Source organism: Achroia grisella, unplaced genomic scaffold (assembly GCF_030625045.1).
Source record: "Achroia grisella isolate CSIRO2021 unplaced genomic scaffold, CSIRO_AGI_Agris_v1 utg483, whole genome shotgun sequence".
Lineage (NCBI taxonomy): Eukaryota > Metazoa > Arthropoda > Insecta > Lepidoptera > Pyralidae > Achroia > Achroia grisella.
This window is the reverse complement of record NW_026712886.1, coordinates 538506-558981: the sequence shown is the minus strand read 5'-3', so window position 1 is coordinate 558981 and position 20476 is coordinate 538506. Positions and strand designations below refer to the sequence as shown.

General features: G+C 33.8%; 1 protein-coding gene across 1 annotated transcript in view; it reads right to left on the bottom strand.

Annotated features, from left to right (window-relative positions):
- The window catches only part of LOC131845766 (titin-like), a 146601-nt gene that overhangs the window by 24567 nt on the left and 101558 nt on the right, over window positions 1-20476 (bottom strand). The window contains exons 4-5 of the mRNA XM_059194857.1: window positions 6029-6237; window positions 298-411 (exon numbers count right to left, since the gene is read on the bottom strand). Of these exons, the coding sequence (XP_059050840.1) occupies window positions 298-411; window positions 6029-6237 (323 nt within the window). The remainder of the gene's footprint in view (window positions 1-297; window positions 412-6028; window positions 6238-20476) is intronic.

Sequence of the window (20476 nt, the reverse complement as noted above, 5' to 3'; positions counted from 1 at the left end):
TGGCATATAAATAATAATAATAATAATCTCAGGACAATTCACACAGCGCCATCTAAACCTAAGTTAAGCTAGCTAAAGCTTGTGTTATGGGTACTAGATAACTGATACATATACACAGAATTTTTTTTTGTAAATACATACATATTATACATAGAAAACACCCAGACTGATACAAACAATCATACTCATTTGCCTATTCTATAATCATAACGCTGACCTGTTATTAACTATTCTATACATTTATTATTACAAGCAAACATGAGTTTAATTTGAAAGGTTTGAGACTTCATAACAAACCTCCAACCGCCTGACAGGAGATCAGCAGATCCTGCCCCTCTCGGAATGGTCCAGCCATCGAACCAAGTATTTCTCGCCCCTCGGAGTCATATATCCGAGCCGGTTCTGGTGGTACTGCGAAAGATTAAGATTTTGTAACTTTTGAAATCAATAACAATCAAGAAATAAAAATATAGTGTACTAGCTGACCCTCTGCATCACACTTATCATCATATATCGCCCAATTTACATAATATCTTTTTAAATTATAGCCTATATGTTATTCTAATGTATAAGCTATATTACTGTAAAGTTTCGTCAAAATCCTGTCAGTAGTTTTTGCGTGAAAAGGTAACAAACATACATCCATACTCACAAATTTTTGCGTTTATAATATATTTAGCTGTGCCTCGTGACTTCACTCGCGTTAAATTACATATATAAATTTCATGGTACGTGCTTATAGCTTCATTCGATTACGGGTGAACAAAGTTATGTATTTTGTTTACTTTCTTGAATTTATTTGGTAAATTACAAATTTTAATGAGTGAACTTATAAAGTACCACGCCATGCTTTCAATTGTAAAGTCGTTATGTAGAGAGCTTCAAAAAGGATAGGTTTACGCTCCAATCGAAACGCTCCTTCGGTGTTGCGTTTTGTTACAGCTTGTTGTGGCCGTCAAAATGTGTGGTGTCGGTGATCTTGTGGTTTAGTACACTGCTTTACTTCCAACGGTTGCGGGTTCAATTCCTCGCACGGTACAAATATTTGTATTCATGACTACGATTCTTTGTTTGTCTTTGTTCGGTCTGGGTGTTTTCTATGTATATTATGTATGTATTTAAAAAAAAGAAATCTAAGTATTTATGTCAGTTGTCTAGTACCCATAACATAAGTTCTATTTACCGGAATAGATGGCGTTGCGTTAATTGTCCAAGTTTATTTATTTATGTATGAATGGTGTCTAAATATAATAACATAAAAAAATTGGATAAGATTATTAAACTAGTTGACTCCTAGATATCTACAACTATAATATACAATCCTCGATAGTAACCAACATATATTTTACCGATAGATTTGCGCCGGTCGTAAACCTTATCTTAAGACGTAAAAATGATCAAACCTCATGTTTATATAGACAGCACACACAGCTATATTTTAAAAGAAATTTCGCCTTCAGAATTTTAAACGATCGAGTTTTTTTTGTATTGGATGACAATGGAACTGTGCATCTGTTTGCGCTAACGGACTACGCTGGCACCAATAGAGCTGACTTCAGGTTCAACTGAGCTGCAGCTACCCCATCATTTGTAATTACTTACGATGATTTCCAGAACTAAAGTCCGGACATCTTATATTTTTTTAATGTAATTGGATATTGTTAGCAATGAGACCACAGTATCCATTACCAAAAATCCCTTCCTACAAACGATGGAGTATTATTATATTGTGATAAGTTTATCTAAATATATATAACTCAAAGGTGACTGACATACTGATCTATCAACGCACAGCCGAAACCCTAGTGGTTCCGGATCGGGCTGAAATTTGCCATGCAGGTAGATATTATGACGTAGGCATCCGCTAAGAAAGGATTTTGATTAATTCTATCCCCAAGAGGCTAAAATAGGGGATGAAAGTTTTTATGAAACTTTGTCAAATTTAAACCGATCGGGCTGAGACTTTGCATGCATAAAGCTACTATGACGTAGGCTAAGAAGCCTAAGAAGGGATTTTGATAAATTCCACCCAAAAGGGGATAAATTAACTCAAGCGAAGCCGCGGGCAAAAGCTAGTTGAAAATAAATCTGCACCTTCATTTATGGAACATCGCAAACTTTCTGCTATATCGATAACATTCTATGTTGCTTGTGTTGTTTAATTACCGGGGGGAAAATAGAGTATATAAATTAGAACTGCTATACGTAGTTTAAACTAGAAATTATATACTAAGCAATTTTAATTTCCTTTTAAAATCATCTATAAGTAAAAACTCCATTCTTCACGTGGTATATAGCTACGTTCTCTTCTCCAGTGACAACAATAACCAAACAAATCCGAGAGACGGAGGTAGAATCGCTCGGTTGAAATTTGGGCATGTTGAGTATTGTGTTCACTATGATCGATCCTCTCCGGTCGATCGCCCATCCAATTCAAGCAGTATTGAAATTATGACGGCCCGAGACGAACTTGAAATCGGTGTCCTCAGACTAAAGTCGTATCCGTCAGGCAGGAGTTGGCTTCAGTCGCTCCATCTTTCCGTGGGATTGGAATGCTATTTACACTCGATTCTATTGGTGGAGCTGTAAAGGCCAGCTGTGGCCAAGAGCATTTAAGTAGTTCGAAAAAAAAATGTTCAAGACGAAATGTCTATTGATGAAGCCAACGCAACATCATCTGGAATAATAGTCGTGAAGATAAAAAAAAAACATTTTAATTGGAGTTCTATGAACTCCAATTAAAATGTTAGGGGATTTAAGATTGTTATGATTCCCTTTACGTAGAGTTGCCAACCGTCCTGTTTTTCCAGGACATGTCCGAGTTTTTGAAGTGTCCTGGCAAGTCCTGAATAGTTATTTGGAAGCGTCCTGGGTTTTTAAAATATGCGCGCCTCTTAATTACTGATTTTCAACAGTATAATTTTACCAAATACTTTTTATAAAAACATGATTATATTAATTACTTGAATCTTACTACATATTAATATAACTATTGCAACACTACTACTGCGTTCTGTTTTTAAACTGGCCAGTCCTAGTTTATTGAACTTTTATTGATGGTTTTTAAATTTGGGCTTGGCAACCCTACCTTTACGTCTTCTGTAAAAGGTATAAAATAAATTAAATTATTTCCACAAAAAGAGACTTCTGAATAATGTTAGGCGTTTTAAATCTCACTAACTGTGTTATGAGATAATGATCGTTGAAATGTCTGGAGAAATTGTTAGGAAACTTAGTTTAAAACTTTGCGGATTAAACCAGCTTTCAAACAAAAAGAGCAACGAGATTAAAAGCAAAACAAATAAAGACAAACATTTTACATTTGTGATTATATGTATACTATAACTGGCTGACACGGAAAAGATTGTGTTGGCGTATAAATAAATTATTGTCGCTATTAATAACAGGGGTTGAAGGTAGAAAGGTGAAAATTTAGGGTTGTATATATTTTTAATAAAGATTCATAAAGAAAAATAAACTAAAAAATGTTGTCCAAAAAATAAACAGTAATTAGAGGATTATCAATTAGGGGCATGAAAAATAGTTTTCGTCCCATTCTCAGACGTACTGAATACACAAAATTTCATAAGTAGTGGACAAGCCGTTTCGGAAGAGTTATGTCACAAACAGTATGACATGAGAATTTTATATATTAGAAAATAATATGGTATTGGTTAAGTCGTTTAAACTTAAAAATACTATGCACTTCCAACAATGTAATCATTGACAATGTTGATAACTGTGAATGTTTGGTTATGATGTATTGTATGTATGATGTATGTATGTATTGTATGATTATGGGTATGTATGGACAGATGGATGGATGGATGTTTGTTACTCTTTCACGCAAAAAGTACTGAACGGATTTTAATGAATATTTACTGTGTATAGCTTATACATCAGAATAACACATAGGCAGACACATTTCAAGCGGCTAAACCACGGACACAGAAACAAAATAATCATCAATCTGTTTCACAAAGGCATACAAATATATTATATAATACTAGCTTTTGCCCGCGACTTCGGTCGCATTAATTTATCCCCTTAGCGGTAGAATTAATCAAAATCCTTTCTTAGCAGATACCTACGTCATAATATCTACCTGCATGCTAAATTTCAGCCCGATCCCTTCAGTGGTTTGGGCTGTGCGTTGATATATCACTATGTCAGTCACCTTTGAGTTATATAATATATAGATTTATGTATATGTGGGTATATATATCGTTGATTAATGTTTATTTTATTTATTATTGTAATGATATATTTAGAACATTATTTAATTTGTTGAATTTATAATGTTTATTTTCAAATTTTGGACATTTTAACATATATTGTTAGCTACACTAGTGTTACCCACTTTTAGAGATAAGTCCACCTTTGCTTACTTTGTGTATAATTAAGTTTACTACTGTATTTCAAAGTGCAATAAAGAATATATATAAATGAGAGTGAGTGAGATAGAGATACGGAAACGACTTTGCTCAAAGTCTACCTCTAGTCTACTTGCCTCTTTGTGTAGATATAATGTATTGTAATATAAAATTTCCACTTATGAATATATGTGGGATGCACAGCGAATGAAGAAACTTTATTTAATAAAAATGTTTTTTTTCGAAAAAACTCACGAAACATGTGTTAGCTGTATAAAGTTTAATCACACATGCCAAAAGTTTGTTATAGTAGTTTGCGCTGAATTTAAAAACTTCATAACGCAACTTATAATGATATTAGAGAATTTCTTTGTTACGTCAGTTACAACTGTCAAAACTTGCGGTTACATTTCTATGTTCATTTTTCTATTCTACTTCTGCATCTATCCAGGTTGTATGTTAGTATTGTTGCAATAAGACGTTTTGTTAAGCACATTTATGTAGCTTTTTTTTCTTTAATGCACAATAAAAAGTTTATATATCTTGTAATTATATCTATAAATATAATAACTATAGAACTAAAACCTCTTTGTATATTAAAGAAACTAATTATAAATTTAATTTCATTATAAAATAAATATATTTTCTAATTTTTGTCGATGTTATGATGGGACAGGTTCCGAAATACAGCAGCGCCAATCTGAATCAAATATTAAAAACGCGAAAGTTCGTGAGTGTGGATGGATGTTTGTTACTCTTTCACGCAAATTCTACTGAACGGATTTTGATGAAACTTTACAGTAATATAGTTTATACATCAGAATAACGTATAGGCTATAAATTTTTTTTGGCGAAACCGCGCGCACTGGTATGTAATATATGTATATTTAAAACTAAAAGAATATCTCCGATTATATTGTATAACGCCTGTCGTTATCAATAGATAACACTACAACTTAAACCCTACTTCAAGGAGTAATCTTTCAAGTTATCTTATAATAATAATGTTTTGCCACATTTGCCACTTTGTTTGCAAAGTCAATAATTAATAACAAACTGGATATTATTAGCAATTAACATCCATTTTTTTGGATAAAAGTTTTAAAGTTCAGTTGTTTAATCACATCAACTGCTTCTTCCTTATCCCATTTATTTTGGGTCGGCGTAATATGTTTTTCGCTTCTATTCATCCCTGTTCGCAGTCATCGCGTTATTTACTTCCTTTCTTACCATATCATCTTTCATACAGTCCATCCATCTCTTTTTCGGCTTTCCTCTGCCCTTATAACCAACCACATTCATATGTAACACCTTTCTTAAAATATTATCCTCGTTCCTACGCATTACATGTCCATACCATGATAGACGATTACTCTTCAACCTCTCTGACACCGGTGCCACTTTCATACTTCCTCTAATGTATTAATTCTTTATCTTATCCATTCTTGTCACACCACACATCCACCTCAACATTCTCATTTCAGTTGCATGCAGTCGTCTTTCATCCGTCGCCTTTACGGGGCAGCACACTGATCCATACAAGTCGGATCATGGTCTTGTAAATAAGTTGTTTAATCACAATAGACTAGTTAAACAAACCAATAGATATACTTTAACATTTAATGTAGTGTTAGTATCTATATGAATGTACTCACCTATCACAGTTAAATTAACCCGGTAGTTCCTTGTAGGCGAGTCGACGTAGTCGATCCTACATCTGTATAGTCCATCATCCTGTCTCGCCACTTTGTCAATGGCAAGGTGAGCTGATGATGGATCGGACTCGTTGAGCACAAAGTGTGTGCGAGCTCCAAACTCGCCTGCGACTGCCCAATGGACTGGAGGTCCATTTCTGAAGTCCACACTGAAAAAAAACAAAAATTACTTGAGTTGCCTGTGGAGTGCCGAGGTCAGAAAGAATTGTCTTAAATTTTTTCACGTTTGGTTATATTTGCATACATTATACAAACGAGATATTTCCTAAAGTATTTTCTATTAGCGATTGTGACGGTTTACGTAGCAAAAACCTAAAAAAGCGGGTAGACAGATATGTCTGTAATTGTTTACATCTACCACCGTCTTCAGTCGACTCGTGACCAGAACTTTGAAACAGTTTGAAACAGTGTTGATTTTTTTTTAATATCTTTCAAGCTCGGAAGACTGGCTAGAAACTCTGCTTTTATTCTTTTCAAAAGAACTTGTCATGATTACAAATATACAGATAAATTTTTAAATTAAATTAGGAAGAATATAGTGACCACCAGTTTATGCTATTGCATTTTATTAGAAAGGAAGAAGTTTAATTAGTGGCTGCAACCCGAATAGATCAGTCCCCACAAGCAGCTTCCATGCACGAGTATGACGGATGAACGAGTGCTGCTTGTTGCTTGCAGGAATTGGTCTGTTTTGTCCTATTTTATAGATGAATAAAGTATTTAATCGCATTTCAATTGTAGTTGGTTACAGACAACGATTATAAGCTTTAGAAAGCTTTGGAAACAGTTCTACTGTTTCCAACCCTTTCTTATTATGTTCAGACAATGTACCTTGTCCACTTATATCCGTTTCAATTTCAGTAAAACCAACGATAAGTGGTCGCTCGAATTTCAAGATAAAAGTGAGTTGAAAACGCTATTTTTACCGGCTACTTCTCGGCCAGGCCTTACTTAAAGGAAGGAAGCAATGCAGTGAAAGATTCCGCCCGTCTTCCGCTTTGGAAATCGTCCAGAAACGAGGAGCAGTAAATCAAAGAGGAAATATTTGTTAGGATTCGCTGGCGGCTGTGTTTCCTATTGAAAAGTCGATACTGTTATATATTTTTTCGGCAACGGAAAGGAAAATATCATAAATTTTAATAATAATGGTTATAATATCTGTAATTACGCTAGCTATGTCCCTTTCTTTTATAGGTTTAATTTAAGAGAAATCTGCAGTGGTGTTGAAAATTCTTTCTTTGCGGCAAAAGATCGTAGCTAAATGGTAAATAGTCTATATATATTTTTAAAGGATTTAGGATAAAAATTTGTATCGTGTATAGGTCATAATAAAACATCTTTATTTTACTTTGGTTTTTTAAATATTAATTGTATTATTTATGACATATCATCTTATTAGAAACAATACTACTATATAGGTAAGTATTACTTACCCACACGGGCTGTAGCCAAATGTGGTAGGGCGCTTGTGAAGATATGTATTATTGAGGAAGTCAGTTTTTCTAGTTATGCGACAGGCATTCAATATTGTGGCTTTTGTAAGAGATATGTTTTGCTAGGGTGAATATTTAATGTTTGCAGACCTATTATTACTATAATATTTAATTAAAGAATACATATATAATAGACTGGTACGTGATGATGCGGCTCGAATGCTCAGATGGTCGGTGTGGTTGTCTTCAGCAGATTACAGGGTTGTAGAAATGATAGATTTCGCTTGATAGTCTCGAATTTAATGGCAAATATACTATTTTTTACACATTTGGTGGAGTGAACAAAATGTACGTTAGATCGATCGGTTGATATTTTAAGTCTGTTACATTACGTTGCGTATTTGAATTGGATGGGTGTGCGCTCCAATCAGAACGCTCCTTTTGTGTTGCGTTTTGTTGCTGCTTGTACGCGACATAGACTCTTATTACAAAATAAATACCTATGTAGTCTACTTATTGGTGCCAATAAATAAATGGAATGATATCGAATAGCTTATCTTGTAAAATATTTATTTATGTTGATTATTCTCAAATTATATGATGTCTAGACAGTTTTCGAATAACTTTAAATTTCTTGGCACAAGTGTAGACTCCATAATGCCATGTTCCAAATTTTAGATGAGCAATCATGAAATGTATATTGAGTCTGCGAATAATTTATAAATATTAAGACAACTGCTTTATTCTGTTCTTTATTACAATTAGTTATTGAAATAATTCAACAAATTACACAGTATAGACAGACTGTAAAAATACGTTTCCATTTTGAGCTGTATTTCAAATGATTTTTTATCAAATCAAATCAAAACCTTCATTCATATAGGACATTTTAACCGCATATGAACGTGAAGTTTCAATGTATAGTTTTATACAGATCAGGGAGTGAACAGGATAAGAGGCATGGCATCTTACTCCTCTGACAACGCATAAGTGGTATCACGTGTGTCATATGATAACATGATGTCCGTAATCCTGTTCATATAGTATGTAAAACAGTGAATAAACAGTTACGGTCCTACTTAATAAACATTAATCAAATATTAACAACAGCCTCAGTGGTCCAGCGTTTTAGCACATCGCCTTACTTCCGATGGTCGCGGGTTCGATTTCTCGCGCGGCACAAATATTTGTATTTTTATGAATATGATTGTTTGTAACGGTCTGGGTATTTTCCATGTACAATGTGTATGTATTTACGAATAAAAATTTATCTATGTATTTGTATAAGTTATCTAGTACCCGTAACACAAGCTTTAGCTAGCTTAACTTGGGTCTAGATGGCGCTGTGTGAATTGTCCTCATCATCTGCTTCTACCTTATCCCATTTATTTGGGGTCGGCGTAATATGTTTTTCTCTTCCATTCGTCCCTGCATCATCATTCATCTCGTTATTTACCATATCATCTTTCACACAGTCCATCCATCTCTTTTTCGGCCTTTCTCTGCCCTTATAACCATCCACATTCATATGTGTATTATTATTATTAACTTAATTATAGAATAGAAAAGAATAGAATATATCTTTATTGCTAACTGTGTGGGTGGTATAACAATATATATAGTTATGTATCAACAGTTTCACCCTATCGGGCATGCAACAATTTACAACATATTTGATTTTAGTTTAGTAATTGAGTTTAGTTTAAAAATTATTTTGGCCTTTTTGGGATTGATTATTAAATAACTTTTAATTATTTTGTCAAGATTCCACGTAGACGAAGTTAGTATGTAGTAAGTAGTTAGCGGGAACAGCTAGTAAGAAATAAGATATTATATTAGATTATAATAACTTATTTCTTACTAGCTGTATATATAACTCAAAGGTGACTGACATAGTGATCTATCAACGCACAGCCCAAACCACTAGACGGATCGGGCTGAAAAATATATATAGCATGCAGGTATCTTTATTGCTAACTGTGATGTTATGACGTAGGCGTCCGCTAAGAAATATATATAGTTTGATTAATTCTACCCCCAAGGGGATAAAATAGGGGATGAAAGTTTGTATGAAACTTTGTCAATTTTAAATCGATCGGGCTGAGACTTTGCATGCATAAAGCTACTATGACGTAGGCATCCTCTAAGAAAGGATTTTGATAAATTCCACCCCTAAAGAGATAAACTAACGCGAGCGAAGCCGCGGGCAAAAGCTAGTTCTCATATATAATAATAGACACTAAGTATAATAATAAGCAATTGTCTAAGTTGACAACTCAAGAAATATCTGCAATACAGCGAGATAAGCTCGCCGTTTGTCGTTAAGTTTTGGCACGATTCCAACCAGTTAGGTCTTCGCTTAGCGCACAGAACCTCTACAAACGACCACCTGATCTAAGGCATGAATTGGTGGTAATTTATCAACTTTCCCACTAAGCCTGATTAATGGCCGCTGAACTTTCATTTGTAATATTAATTGTGATTAATTAATACGGACTGATATTGAAGACGAGGTATTAATCGGGTATGACGGACTTTGTCATTTTTCCGTACCGATTGTCTAGTTGACGTTTGCAACTTATTTAAGTAAGTGTTGTTTTATTTTGATAATTATTAGTAAGTACATAGAATTAACATCTATATTTTGTATAGATAAATTAAGGTTTTTTTTTTAATTTTTTCTATAATTATTTTGGAGAAAAATAATTATAAATGAGAAATATTTTTAAACACGGTTAGAAATATGCTTAATATGTTTTTATGTTTGTTACCTGAAAAAAAAATTATTTTGGCTTTTATTAATTCTAAATATTATTTTTTTGTCATTTTTAGTTTCTTTTAGGAAATAGTAATTTATCAAAATTGGTTATAATTACGATTATTTACTATAAAAATAACTTGTAAATTTATATTCCTATTCTTAAACAAAGGCATCGCTGCAAGAGAAGGAAAAGCTAAAATGTACAGCAATGCGCCTAATATAAGCTCCTTTATAACGTTAAACAGTGTCCAGAATTTTATTACGCGATGTTATATTAAAATGAGATAATCAATATATGTTCGTTGTTTATCGAAATATGATTAACGATTTCGTGATTTATCTCTTTTTAGAATATCGTGTCCATGCTACTAAAATTTACTTTATCACATAGTTCTGGAAGAGATCGCTATTTAGCGACAAAACCGTATATTTTTACCATTGCTTTCTTATAGTAATAATATATGTTTTACTATTTATACATACTAATTTATGTAACTGTTTTTTCTAGAGTTTTCATATCTTTCATTACGTCATTTGGGCGACATTATGATAAAAAAATTTGAACATACGAGAAGCTGCAACTTCAAATAAAAAAAAAGTAAACAACAATACCTGCACTAAGCTCAATACTTGTGTTGCAGGAATTAGATATCTTTGAGTACAGAAACTTTGACTTAATACAGACTCGAGTTCAACTAGATACAATAGTAATATAGGTCAAATTAGAACTCTCTTCTAAGTTATGACACAAATGAAAAAATGAACTTATTATTCTTTATTTTGAAGCCGGTTGAAAAATAATATTTTATCTACTACTACTATAGTTAATAACTTAAATTCAGTATTATTTAACAACAGAATCAATTATTACCGGGAGGAAGTTATAAAATTTAAATTCAGTGAAATTAAAACATTAATTTGCTCAGGGTTTATTCTTATACTGTGTCAAACATTGTGAGTAGGCCTGTCAGATACTAAGGTGTAACAAATTTGATTAGACCAGAACAACTCTTTGTTCTATAGAAAACTTAATTTCAAATTTCAAATTTAGTTTCAATGTAACTTAAATTCGGTAATATTTTTATAGAATTCATTATTACCGGGAGAATGTCATAGATTTAAATTCAGTGAAATTATATAAGTAATTTCATCATCATCATCTCAGCCTGGATGTGTCCACTGCTGGACAAAGGCCTCCCTCAAAGATCTCCACGACGATCGATCCTGCGCTTCTCGCATTCATCGCCTTCCAGCGATCTTAACCAGATCGTCGGTCCACCTTGCTGGAGGCCTTCCCACGCTGCGTCTTCCGGTCCGCGGTCGCCACTCGAGGACATTATTGCCCCAACGGCCATCTATCCTACTAGCTATGTGCCCTGCCCATTGCCACTTCAGTTTCGCAATTCTTCAGTCATCAGTAATTTGCTCCAGGTTAAATTAAAAAACATTATAAGCTCAGGGTTGATTCTTATACTGTATCTAACATTGTGCGAGGCCTGTCAGATTCTAAGGTGTAACAAATTTGGTTAGACCAGAACAACTCTTTATTCTATAGACAACTTAATTTGAAATTTCAAATTTAGTTTCAGAGTAACTTAAATTCGGTAATATTTTTATAGAATTCATTATTACCGGGAGAATGTCATAGATTTAAATTCAGTGAAATTATATAAGTAATTTCATCATCATCATCTCAGCCTGGATGTGTCCACTGTTGAACAAAGGCCTCCCCCAAAGATCTCCACGACGATCGGCCCTGCGATGCTCACATCCAATGCCTTTCAACGATCTTGATCAGATCGTCGGTCCCCTTGCTGGAGGCCTTCCCACGATGCGTCTTCCGGTCCGCGGTCGCCACTTGAGGACTTTACTGTCCCAACGGCCATCTATCCTACTAGCTATGTGCCCTGCCCATTGCCACTTCAGTTTCGCAATTCTTCAGTCATCAGTAATTTGCTCCAGGTTAAATTAAAAAACATTATAAGCTCAGGGTTGATTCTTATACTGTATCTAACATTGTGCGAGGCCTGTCAGATTCTTCTTCTTTGTCGGTTCCTCAAGACTGAGGGTCGTGACCACCAGGAATGCTCCTTCCAACCAATACTCTCCAGGCATTTCCATCCTATGCTAAATGGACCGCCGACTGTATATTTTGTTTGACTGCTTCTCGTACAGGATCAGTCCAACGTGCAGGTGCCCTACCTCTGCCCCTTCTACCGTCCACGTGGCCCAACATTATATTTTTTTCAAAATTATCTGGTTTTCGGCGGGCCACGTGGCCGAAAAAAGTTAGCAGACGCTGGAAGCACACAGTAGAGAGACGGGTTCTGATATCCAGTTGTTCCAAAACAGATGCATTAGTGCGACGCTCTGTCCATGATATTCCTAACATTTTGCGCCAACACCACATCTCGAAAGATTCTAAGGTGTAACAAATTTGTGTCAGATTCTAAGGTGTAACAAATTTGTGTCAGATTCTAAGGTGTAACAAATTTGGTTAGACCAGAACAACTCTTTATTCTATAGACAACTTAATTTGAAATTTCAAATTAATTGTAGCATCATTCGGGGCGGCATTCCGCGGCGTTCTAAATTAAATTTTGACACAGAGTGAACGCGGAACCACTTAATTACAATTAGTTGGAACGCAGTCGTTTGAGGGAGTAGAAGAGCGCTATAGACGAACTATGACATCTTATATATAAAATTCTCGTGTCATAATGTCAGTTACCATATTCCTCCGAAACGGTTTGACTGATTTTTATGAAATTTTATAAGCATATTCAGTAGGTCTGAGTATCGGGTACTATCTATTTTTCATACCCCTAGTGATAAGGGTTATCCAACTCTATTTTATTTCGACTATTTTTTTAAAATGTGGCATAAATTTACTTATGGGCTATATGTAAATTTATGCCACAAATTTTCACACTTCTACCATATACTATTCTTTTTTTTAATAGGGATTTTAAATTATATGGATAAAAAACGTTTGCGGGGGGGGGGGGGGGGGGGGGGGGTTATTTACATATTACTCTCAGACCTATTGAATATTTACACAAATTTTTATAATCAACCGATTCGGGTGAGTTTTGTTATGAATGAATTTGTGTTACGAGAATTTCCTATATTAAATATATTATGATGACTATTCATTTCCAATTTGTTATGAATTATATTACTATTACATCAGCTAAAAATACTTGAATGCACAATAGTAGGGGTGGATTTTATTCATACATTAATAAATCCGCTAAATCTAAAACAATACTCGCGTTGATGATTTTAAATAATGTTTTCTAAAACAAAGCTTATGTATATTTGTAATAAGACTGCATTTCCATTGAAATATGCATCTTCGACCACGGCTTATAAGATGTTCAGATGCCTTAACTAAGTTTAAATTTTCAAGTTGGCGAAAGATTCGAAGCACGAGCATAGCTAACACAGTCTCGTGTTTTGTACGTAACCGCTAAATGTATATTAATCTAGTTGTTGATGTACAGTATGTCGGTCTGATATAGGTGATAATGATGAGATCTGCAAGTAAAAGGTTCAGTGTGATATAGGAGATAATGATGAAAAGTTTCAGTGTGACATATGTGGTAATAGTAGAATCTGCATGGAAAGTTTCAGGGTGACATACATTGTAATAATAGAATTTTCGTGTAAAAGGTTCAGTGTAATATTGGTGATAATAAAGAGATGTAAACGAAAAGTTTCAGTGTGACGTCATATGTGACAATAATGAGAATGTCAGAAAGTTTCAGGGTGACATATATTGTAATGATAGAATATGCGTGTAAAAGGTTCAGTGTGACATAGGTAATGATGATGAGTTTGCATAGAAAAGTTTCAGTGTGACATACATTGTAATGATAGGATTTGCGCGTAAAACTTTCAGTGTGATATAGATGTTAATGACAGGATCTAAATGAAAAGTTTCAGTGTGACATAAATGATAACGATAGGATAAACATTTTAGTGTGACATAAATGACTTTATTATTATTATTACGTATATGGTAATAATGGGATCTGCATGGATAAAGTTCAGTTCAATATAGGTGTTAATGACGAGGTGTAAATGAAAAATTTCATTGTGACATAAATTATAACGATAGGATCTCATTAAAAAGTTTTAGTGTCACATAAGTGGTTATAGTGGGATTTATATAATTTTCTGTGTAACACATGTGGTAACTCATATGCAATTATAATGCAAACTTTACACTTGCCATCATGTAGTCTCGTCAAGCTGACGAGCCTATATGATGGCAAGTGGTAAACGTGGCAACACAGATATGACATCATTATGCAACGCCCATGGTACGACTCATGCGTTGTCATGCCTGCAAAATGCAATTTCACTGCTTTATCAAAGTCAGTACACATCTTATAAAGAAAGCTGCTTGGCTGATCTACATGAGACAGAGGTTCGCAGATGACTTCGCACAAAGTCTTTCACATTAAAAAAAAATTAATTATTCATTATTATAGGAAATAAAAGCCGCTTATCAACGGCAATTCTTTTATAGTATAACTATTCCCTACCGTCCTTCAAGACTAAAGCAAGATATTTAACAGTCGCAAGTAGTGGGACTTCCCGCAAAGTCTATATCGAGAAAATAGGTAGTTATATTATTTCTAATTAGTTTTGTATTTATAACATCATATACATTATACCGAGCTGCTCTGACAAATATTGACCTACTAAACATGTTATCTCAAACGCTAGTGCTTGCTCCTGAAGCTATATACTCTATGTCTGAATAATACTGCAACGTCCTGACCACAGACACAGGTAGAAATAGACGAGGCAATGAAATATTCATTTTGATTACTGTATTTTCTTAAATTTTGTAACATTCAACTATACTATGTGGTAAGGAAATATATTATTATCAGATGCAGTAATATTGCACAATAATAAAAAAAAAAGTTTTGAATACTCAATCTGTTTTGTTATCGATACAGTAGAGAAAAAGCATAACGTATTTTTTTTATAAATAAAGAGACAAAAGAATTACGTAGCTTAATGAATGAATGAATTGACGTTCCGTTTTTGAAAATAATGTTTATATTTTTTTTAATATTCAATGATTTAACATGGATGCCATTACTGTAAAAATCTCTATTTTCTCCTTATTATATCTCAGTAATATAATAAACGCGTAAGTTTGTGAGTATGGGTGGATGTTTGTTACTCTTTCACGCAACAACTACTAAACGGATTTTGAAACTTTACAGTAATATAGCTTATACATCACAAGGATACAGGCTACATATTAAATTCGTGTGAAACTGCGTTCACAGCTATTATAATACTATACTAGCTGTGAACGCAGAATTGTTCTCCGATACGAATAATGTAGCTACAGAATTAAGTGGAATTTATTATTTAATTTTTTTCATAAGTTTAATCATTCTAAATTTAAAATATTTTTTCATAAGTAATTTTTTAAATTTTTTTCCACATTTAAAATTTTGTCTTTAATATTTGTAAGGATAAATTTTTAAATTTGGAAAAATAAAATAAAAGTTTAAAAAAATAGCAAAAACGCACAGTGAGTGCAATTGCGACATCTATTTGCTTACATCTCAGTGATCTCGGCTACCTCGTAAAGCCCGCTTCGGGATCTTCGCCCCATTTTACCGCTGCACCGTGCCGCAATAAACTGGGGACTGGGCCAGTCACTAACGCTGGAGTTAAGTAAAGCTAAATAATATTAATGTATTCTCGATCTACTGGATACCAACGTCATACGCCATCCAAGTCGCATAAACAAATACCATCTACTAATTCATTCGAGTCCCATGTTGCAACTGTACATGGAAGTACTATAAAGAGGGACTACCTACTTGCCCACCTATCTAAGTAAACTAGTTGATCTTGAGCAATGAGGTGTATTTCTGTGTTTCACGAAATGTTTAAACTATAATTAAGAGTTTATGGATGATAATGGAAAGGTGCACCATCCTGCTCTAACGGTTTTCGCTGGCGCACCAATGGAGGATGATAAGATGAGCATGAGGTCAGGTCAGTTACCTCATCGTGATAGATTCACCACGTATTTATCAGGATGGTTTTCAGGGGGAACCGCACTGAGGTCAACATGGCATTTTTTTATTGGGGGGTTTAGGCTATTGTCAGATGCTGAGACCTGAAGAATAGCGATCTATTGTGCTCGATCTTTTTCAAAGTTCCTACCTTTTACCTACCCGTGAGAAACAAGAAACGAAGGATATTCTTAAGAGTGATGGTTTTTACCTCCTCAGGATATATTGTATACTTTCCAAAGGAGATATTTCAACCTAACATGGTACATTGCTAAGAATAAGACCATTAGTCCACATCACTAATAATCCCCTTTTCCCCCTATAACTAAGAGTTGTAGTCTGGTCGCCAAACAGGCAACACCAGGCTTCACCATCGTAAATCTATTCATTGCCTGATGAAGCCTCGTTTAGAGTCGAAACACATGTCGCAATATGGAGCCAACGGAACTTAATCACTGGACTATACTATAGGAAAGATTATACTGCTGCCAGTAACGGTGGTCAGGATTCCGCATTGAATATTAGAATCTCATACTAATGGTAGTGATATAAATCTATTAAGTAAGTATATAACACTAAGAAATATGCATAGGAACATAATGTGCATACATAAATCTATACCCTAAAAAAGGACATAGACTACTTTTTATTGCGAAGAAAGGGTTGTAAGAGAAGATGAAAATTTGTATGAAAGTATCGTCATTTTTAAAGCTAGAAGCTTGAAACTTATTTTTTCGGCTGTTGATTTAATATAAATGACATTGAAATTAAGGGGTTAAGGGTATTTTTTTTATAAACTTTGAATAAATGTAAAATATAGTAGGGGTTCATCCCCTATTCACCTAGAATCCCGTTAGAAATTCGCCATTTTTTAAGCTAGAACGATGATACATTATTTTTTTATTTGTGATTATTATGTATATATTCTTCATTAGGTCAAAGTGACTGTTCCACGCAGACGAAGTCGCGAGTACAGCTAGTAATGGTATAAAGGCATTTAACTGTCGAGGGAAACATTTACATATCAGCCGGAAATAGTGGCGTTATCTTATCGGCAGGCATACGGTAAAATATCTCAAAATATTGCCTTTGTCCCGTAATATTCCTTCTTTCTGAATAAGTGACATAACATATGACACTGAGGCATTGCTACACGATTTTTCAATCATAACCCACCGCAATATAGGGGAAGAAAATATTTTCTATTTCCAAACAAACAGGTATATACAATAAGACCACAGATACTCCTAGACAGTATCTGTGGTCTAGCGATATAGTACACATTACTTCGGATGGGCGCAGGTTCGATTTCTAATATTATAAAGATTTGTATTCATAAGTATGACTGTTAGTATTGGTCTGGGTGTTTACTATGTACATTATTTATTTATTTTGTAAGGAAAACTAGGGCTGATTATAAACATGTTGAATCAATATTAAAACACACTAAGCCACTGACAGTATTCCGCAAATAACTACAGATTAATTGTGTTAAGTTTGATGTAACTTTGTATAAAGGAGACAAAAAATTATGTACGTATTTCTAAAAAAAATATATTTAATAATTTATATCAGTTATATCCAAGCTCTACTTTGCTTCTAGATGGCACTGTATGAATTGTCCAGGGCTATTATTTTTTTTTCAAGCATAAACGAAATAGCTCCTTTGGAAAGTTTACACTCTTTCCCGAGGAGTTACGAACCATAGCTCCTAAGAATATCCTTCAATTCTTGTCCCTGACGGATCTAGGTAGCGATCTCTGAAAAAGGGCGAGCACAATAGATCTCTGTAGGTCGTAGTGCTACAGGTGCTATAGATAACAGACAATAGCCCTACAACCCAATAAAAAAATATATTATTGTTAAAAACGATACCCCTCCGATCGATCTTCCGTCCAATTCAAACGGGGATCGATATTACGACGGCCTGAGCCGAGGTTCGAACCCCTAGTGGTGCCTTAGATTAAAGTCGTATCCGTCAGACAGGAGTTGGCCTTCAGCCGTTCCATAAGTCCTTCCGCGGGTTTGGAGTGCCATCTGCACTCGCCCCCTAACGTCCGGTGAAGCTGTAAAGACCAACTGCGGCCAACAGCATTACAGTAGTCCGAAAAAAATAAATAAAACGATAACAAACTGACACCTTCACATTTATACAATTATTATAAAGTAGTCCAGGTCAATAAGAGATTGAATAAAGGTACCTAAATCTCGTTGTAACATTATCAATTGAATAAGGGGACATTGTGAAACTGCTGAGTGGATTATTCGAAAGCAAGTTCCGAATAACTAGAAATAACTAGTTGAGACTAGTTTACCACGCTATCAGTAATTACTCGGGATTCATTTCAACAAAAGCAACGCTATCAGCTCGATTGGCGTTGCGCGGCGGATTTTTGGACTGTAGCCAGCACTTGGCGCTTGCAGTATATCTCCTGGGATCACTAGAAAGGGGGATTAAGAAAAAAAATGTATCTGACAATATAGTAAATACACTGAAATTATTATTAACACCTTTTCGCTTACTTTACATTAATAAGCCTTTCCGTATAAATTCAAATTCAAAAATCATTTATTCATGTAGGACATTTTAGCCGCTTATGAACGTCAAGTTTTTACATTATAATTTTTTCCCTACCGTCCAGTTCAGTATATAGATCCAATTGAGAAGAACTGGCAAGAAACTCAATTGAATTACTTTTTTTTTTTTTAATCCAGTTTATTTACAATGCATAGGTATTTATATAGGTGTCTATGTCTAACATTAAATGAAAATCCCGAACATGAAAACTATTGCCATGCACGCTCGTCATTCAAGTAATCGTTTAGTGAGTAATATGCCTTGCTCAGTAAATATGATTTAACAGATGTTTTGAATTTATTTAAGGGTAATTCCAATATATCCTTTGGTATCTTATTGTAAATTTTTATACCTATTTCCATAAAAGACCTATTGACTTTTTCTAAACGATACTTGGGGACAGCAAGTTTGTCTTTAAATCTAGTATTAATAGTATGAATATTGCTGTTTTTTGGAAATAAGTCAAGATTTTGATTTTGTACAGAGGCAGACATGACGTTTTCAATATATCTACTGTGATCGCTACAAAGAGGGATTAAGAAAAAATGTATCTGACAATATATAATAGGTACATACAATATACAATACTTAATCGAATAATTACAAAAAATTACATTTTTATTTATTTGGACCTTCTACAATACGTCGTCTATAATTTTGATTCAAGGGATCATGACCCCAGAATTAAAATACACTTTTAAAATATAATTCACACTTAGTATAATACTGCATAGAACAACCAATAAAAAATAAATTAATAATTTGCTTTTAAATATTTGAAATCTGTCTTCGTATGTAATTATAAAGTTTAATTAATTTTGATACCTAAATCAAATGCTAAAGGTAAATTATTAAATAACAAATGCCAACGGCTTTTGCCTCTAAGAAATTAAATGAAATGAAATTTATTTGTAAGTAGAATAGTAATAGAAAAGATGTTGTATTATTTCTTTGTGTATTAAAAAATCGTATGTGATTATAATATTTAATTAATTTTGGATATTAAAATAAAGACTATGATCCTAAACTAAAGGTAGATTATGGAATAATATAGAAATAATATAGAATTTCAAATGCCTACAGCATTTTGCATCTAAGTGGTATAGTAATTAAAGTTGATTTAAAAATTTCTTGTATTGTGTCTTTGTATATTCAAAAATCGTATGTGATTAGAATGTTTAATTAATTTTGAATCCTAAAATAAAGGCTAAAAGTATATTATTAAATGTCAATTTCGAATTCAAACTGCATTCTACATTAAGTGAGATCACACCTGGCTCCTATATGAACTATGAATAATACTCTCGTTGAAGATGGAGTTTGACATCCGTTTAACCCCATGAGGGTACCCGTTGCCTTCCCACTTATTCGGCCATTTAACAGTTCGATTAGTTCTCTAACCGGCATTTTGACAGGTAAATGTGCATACGACTATAAGGAGAGAATTTTGAATCAAATTCTTATTAACTTTATTATTATACTAATACTAATATATTTCTCTCATGTATCTAATTGAAATTCAAAAATTTTAAGTTTACCTAGAACTTGAACTCCTCG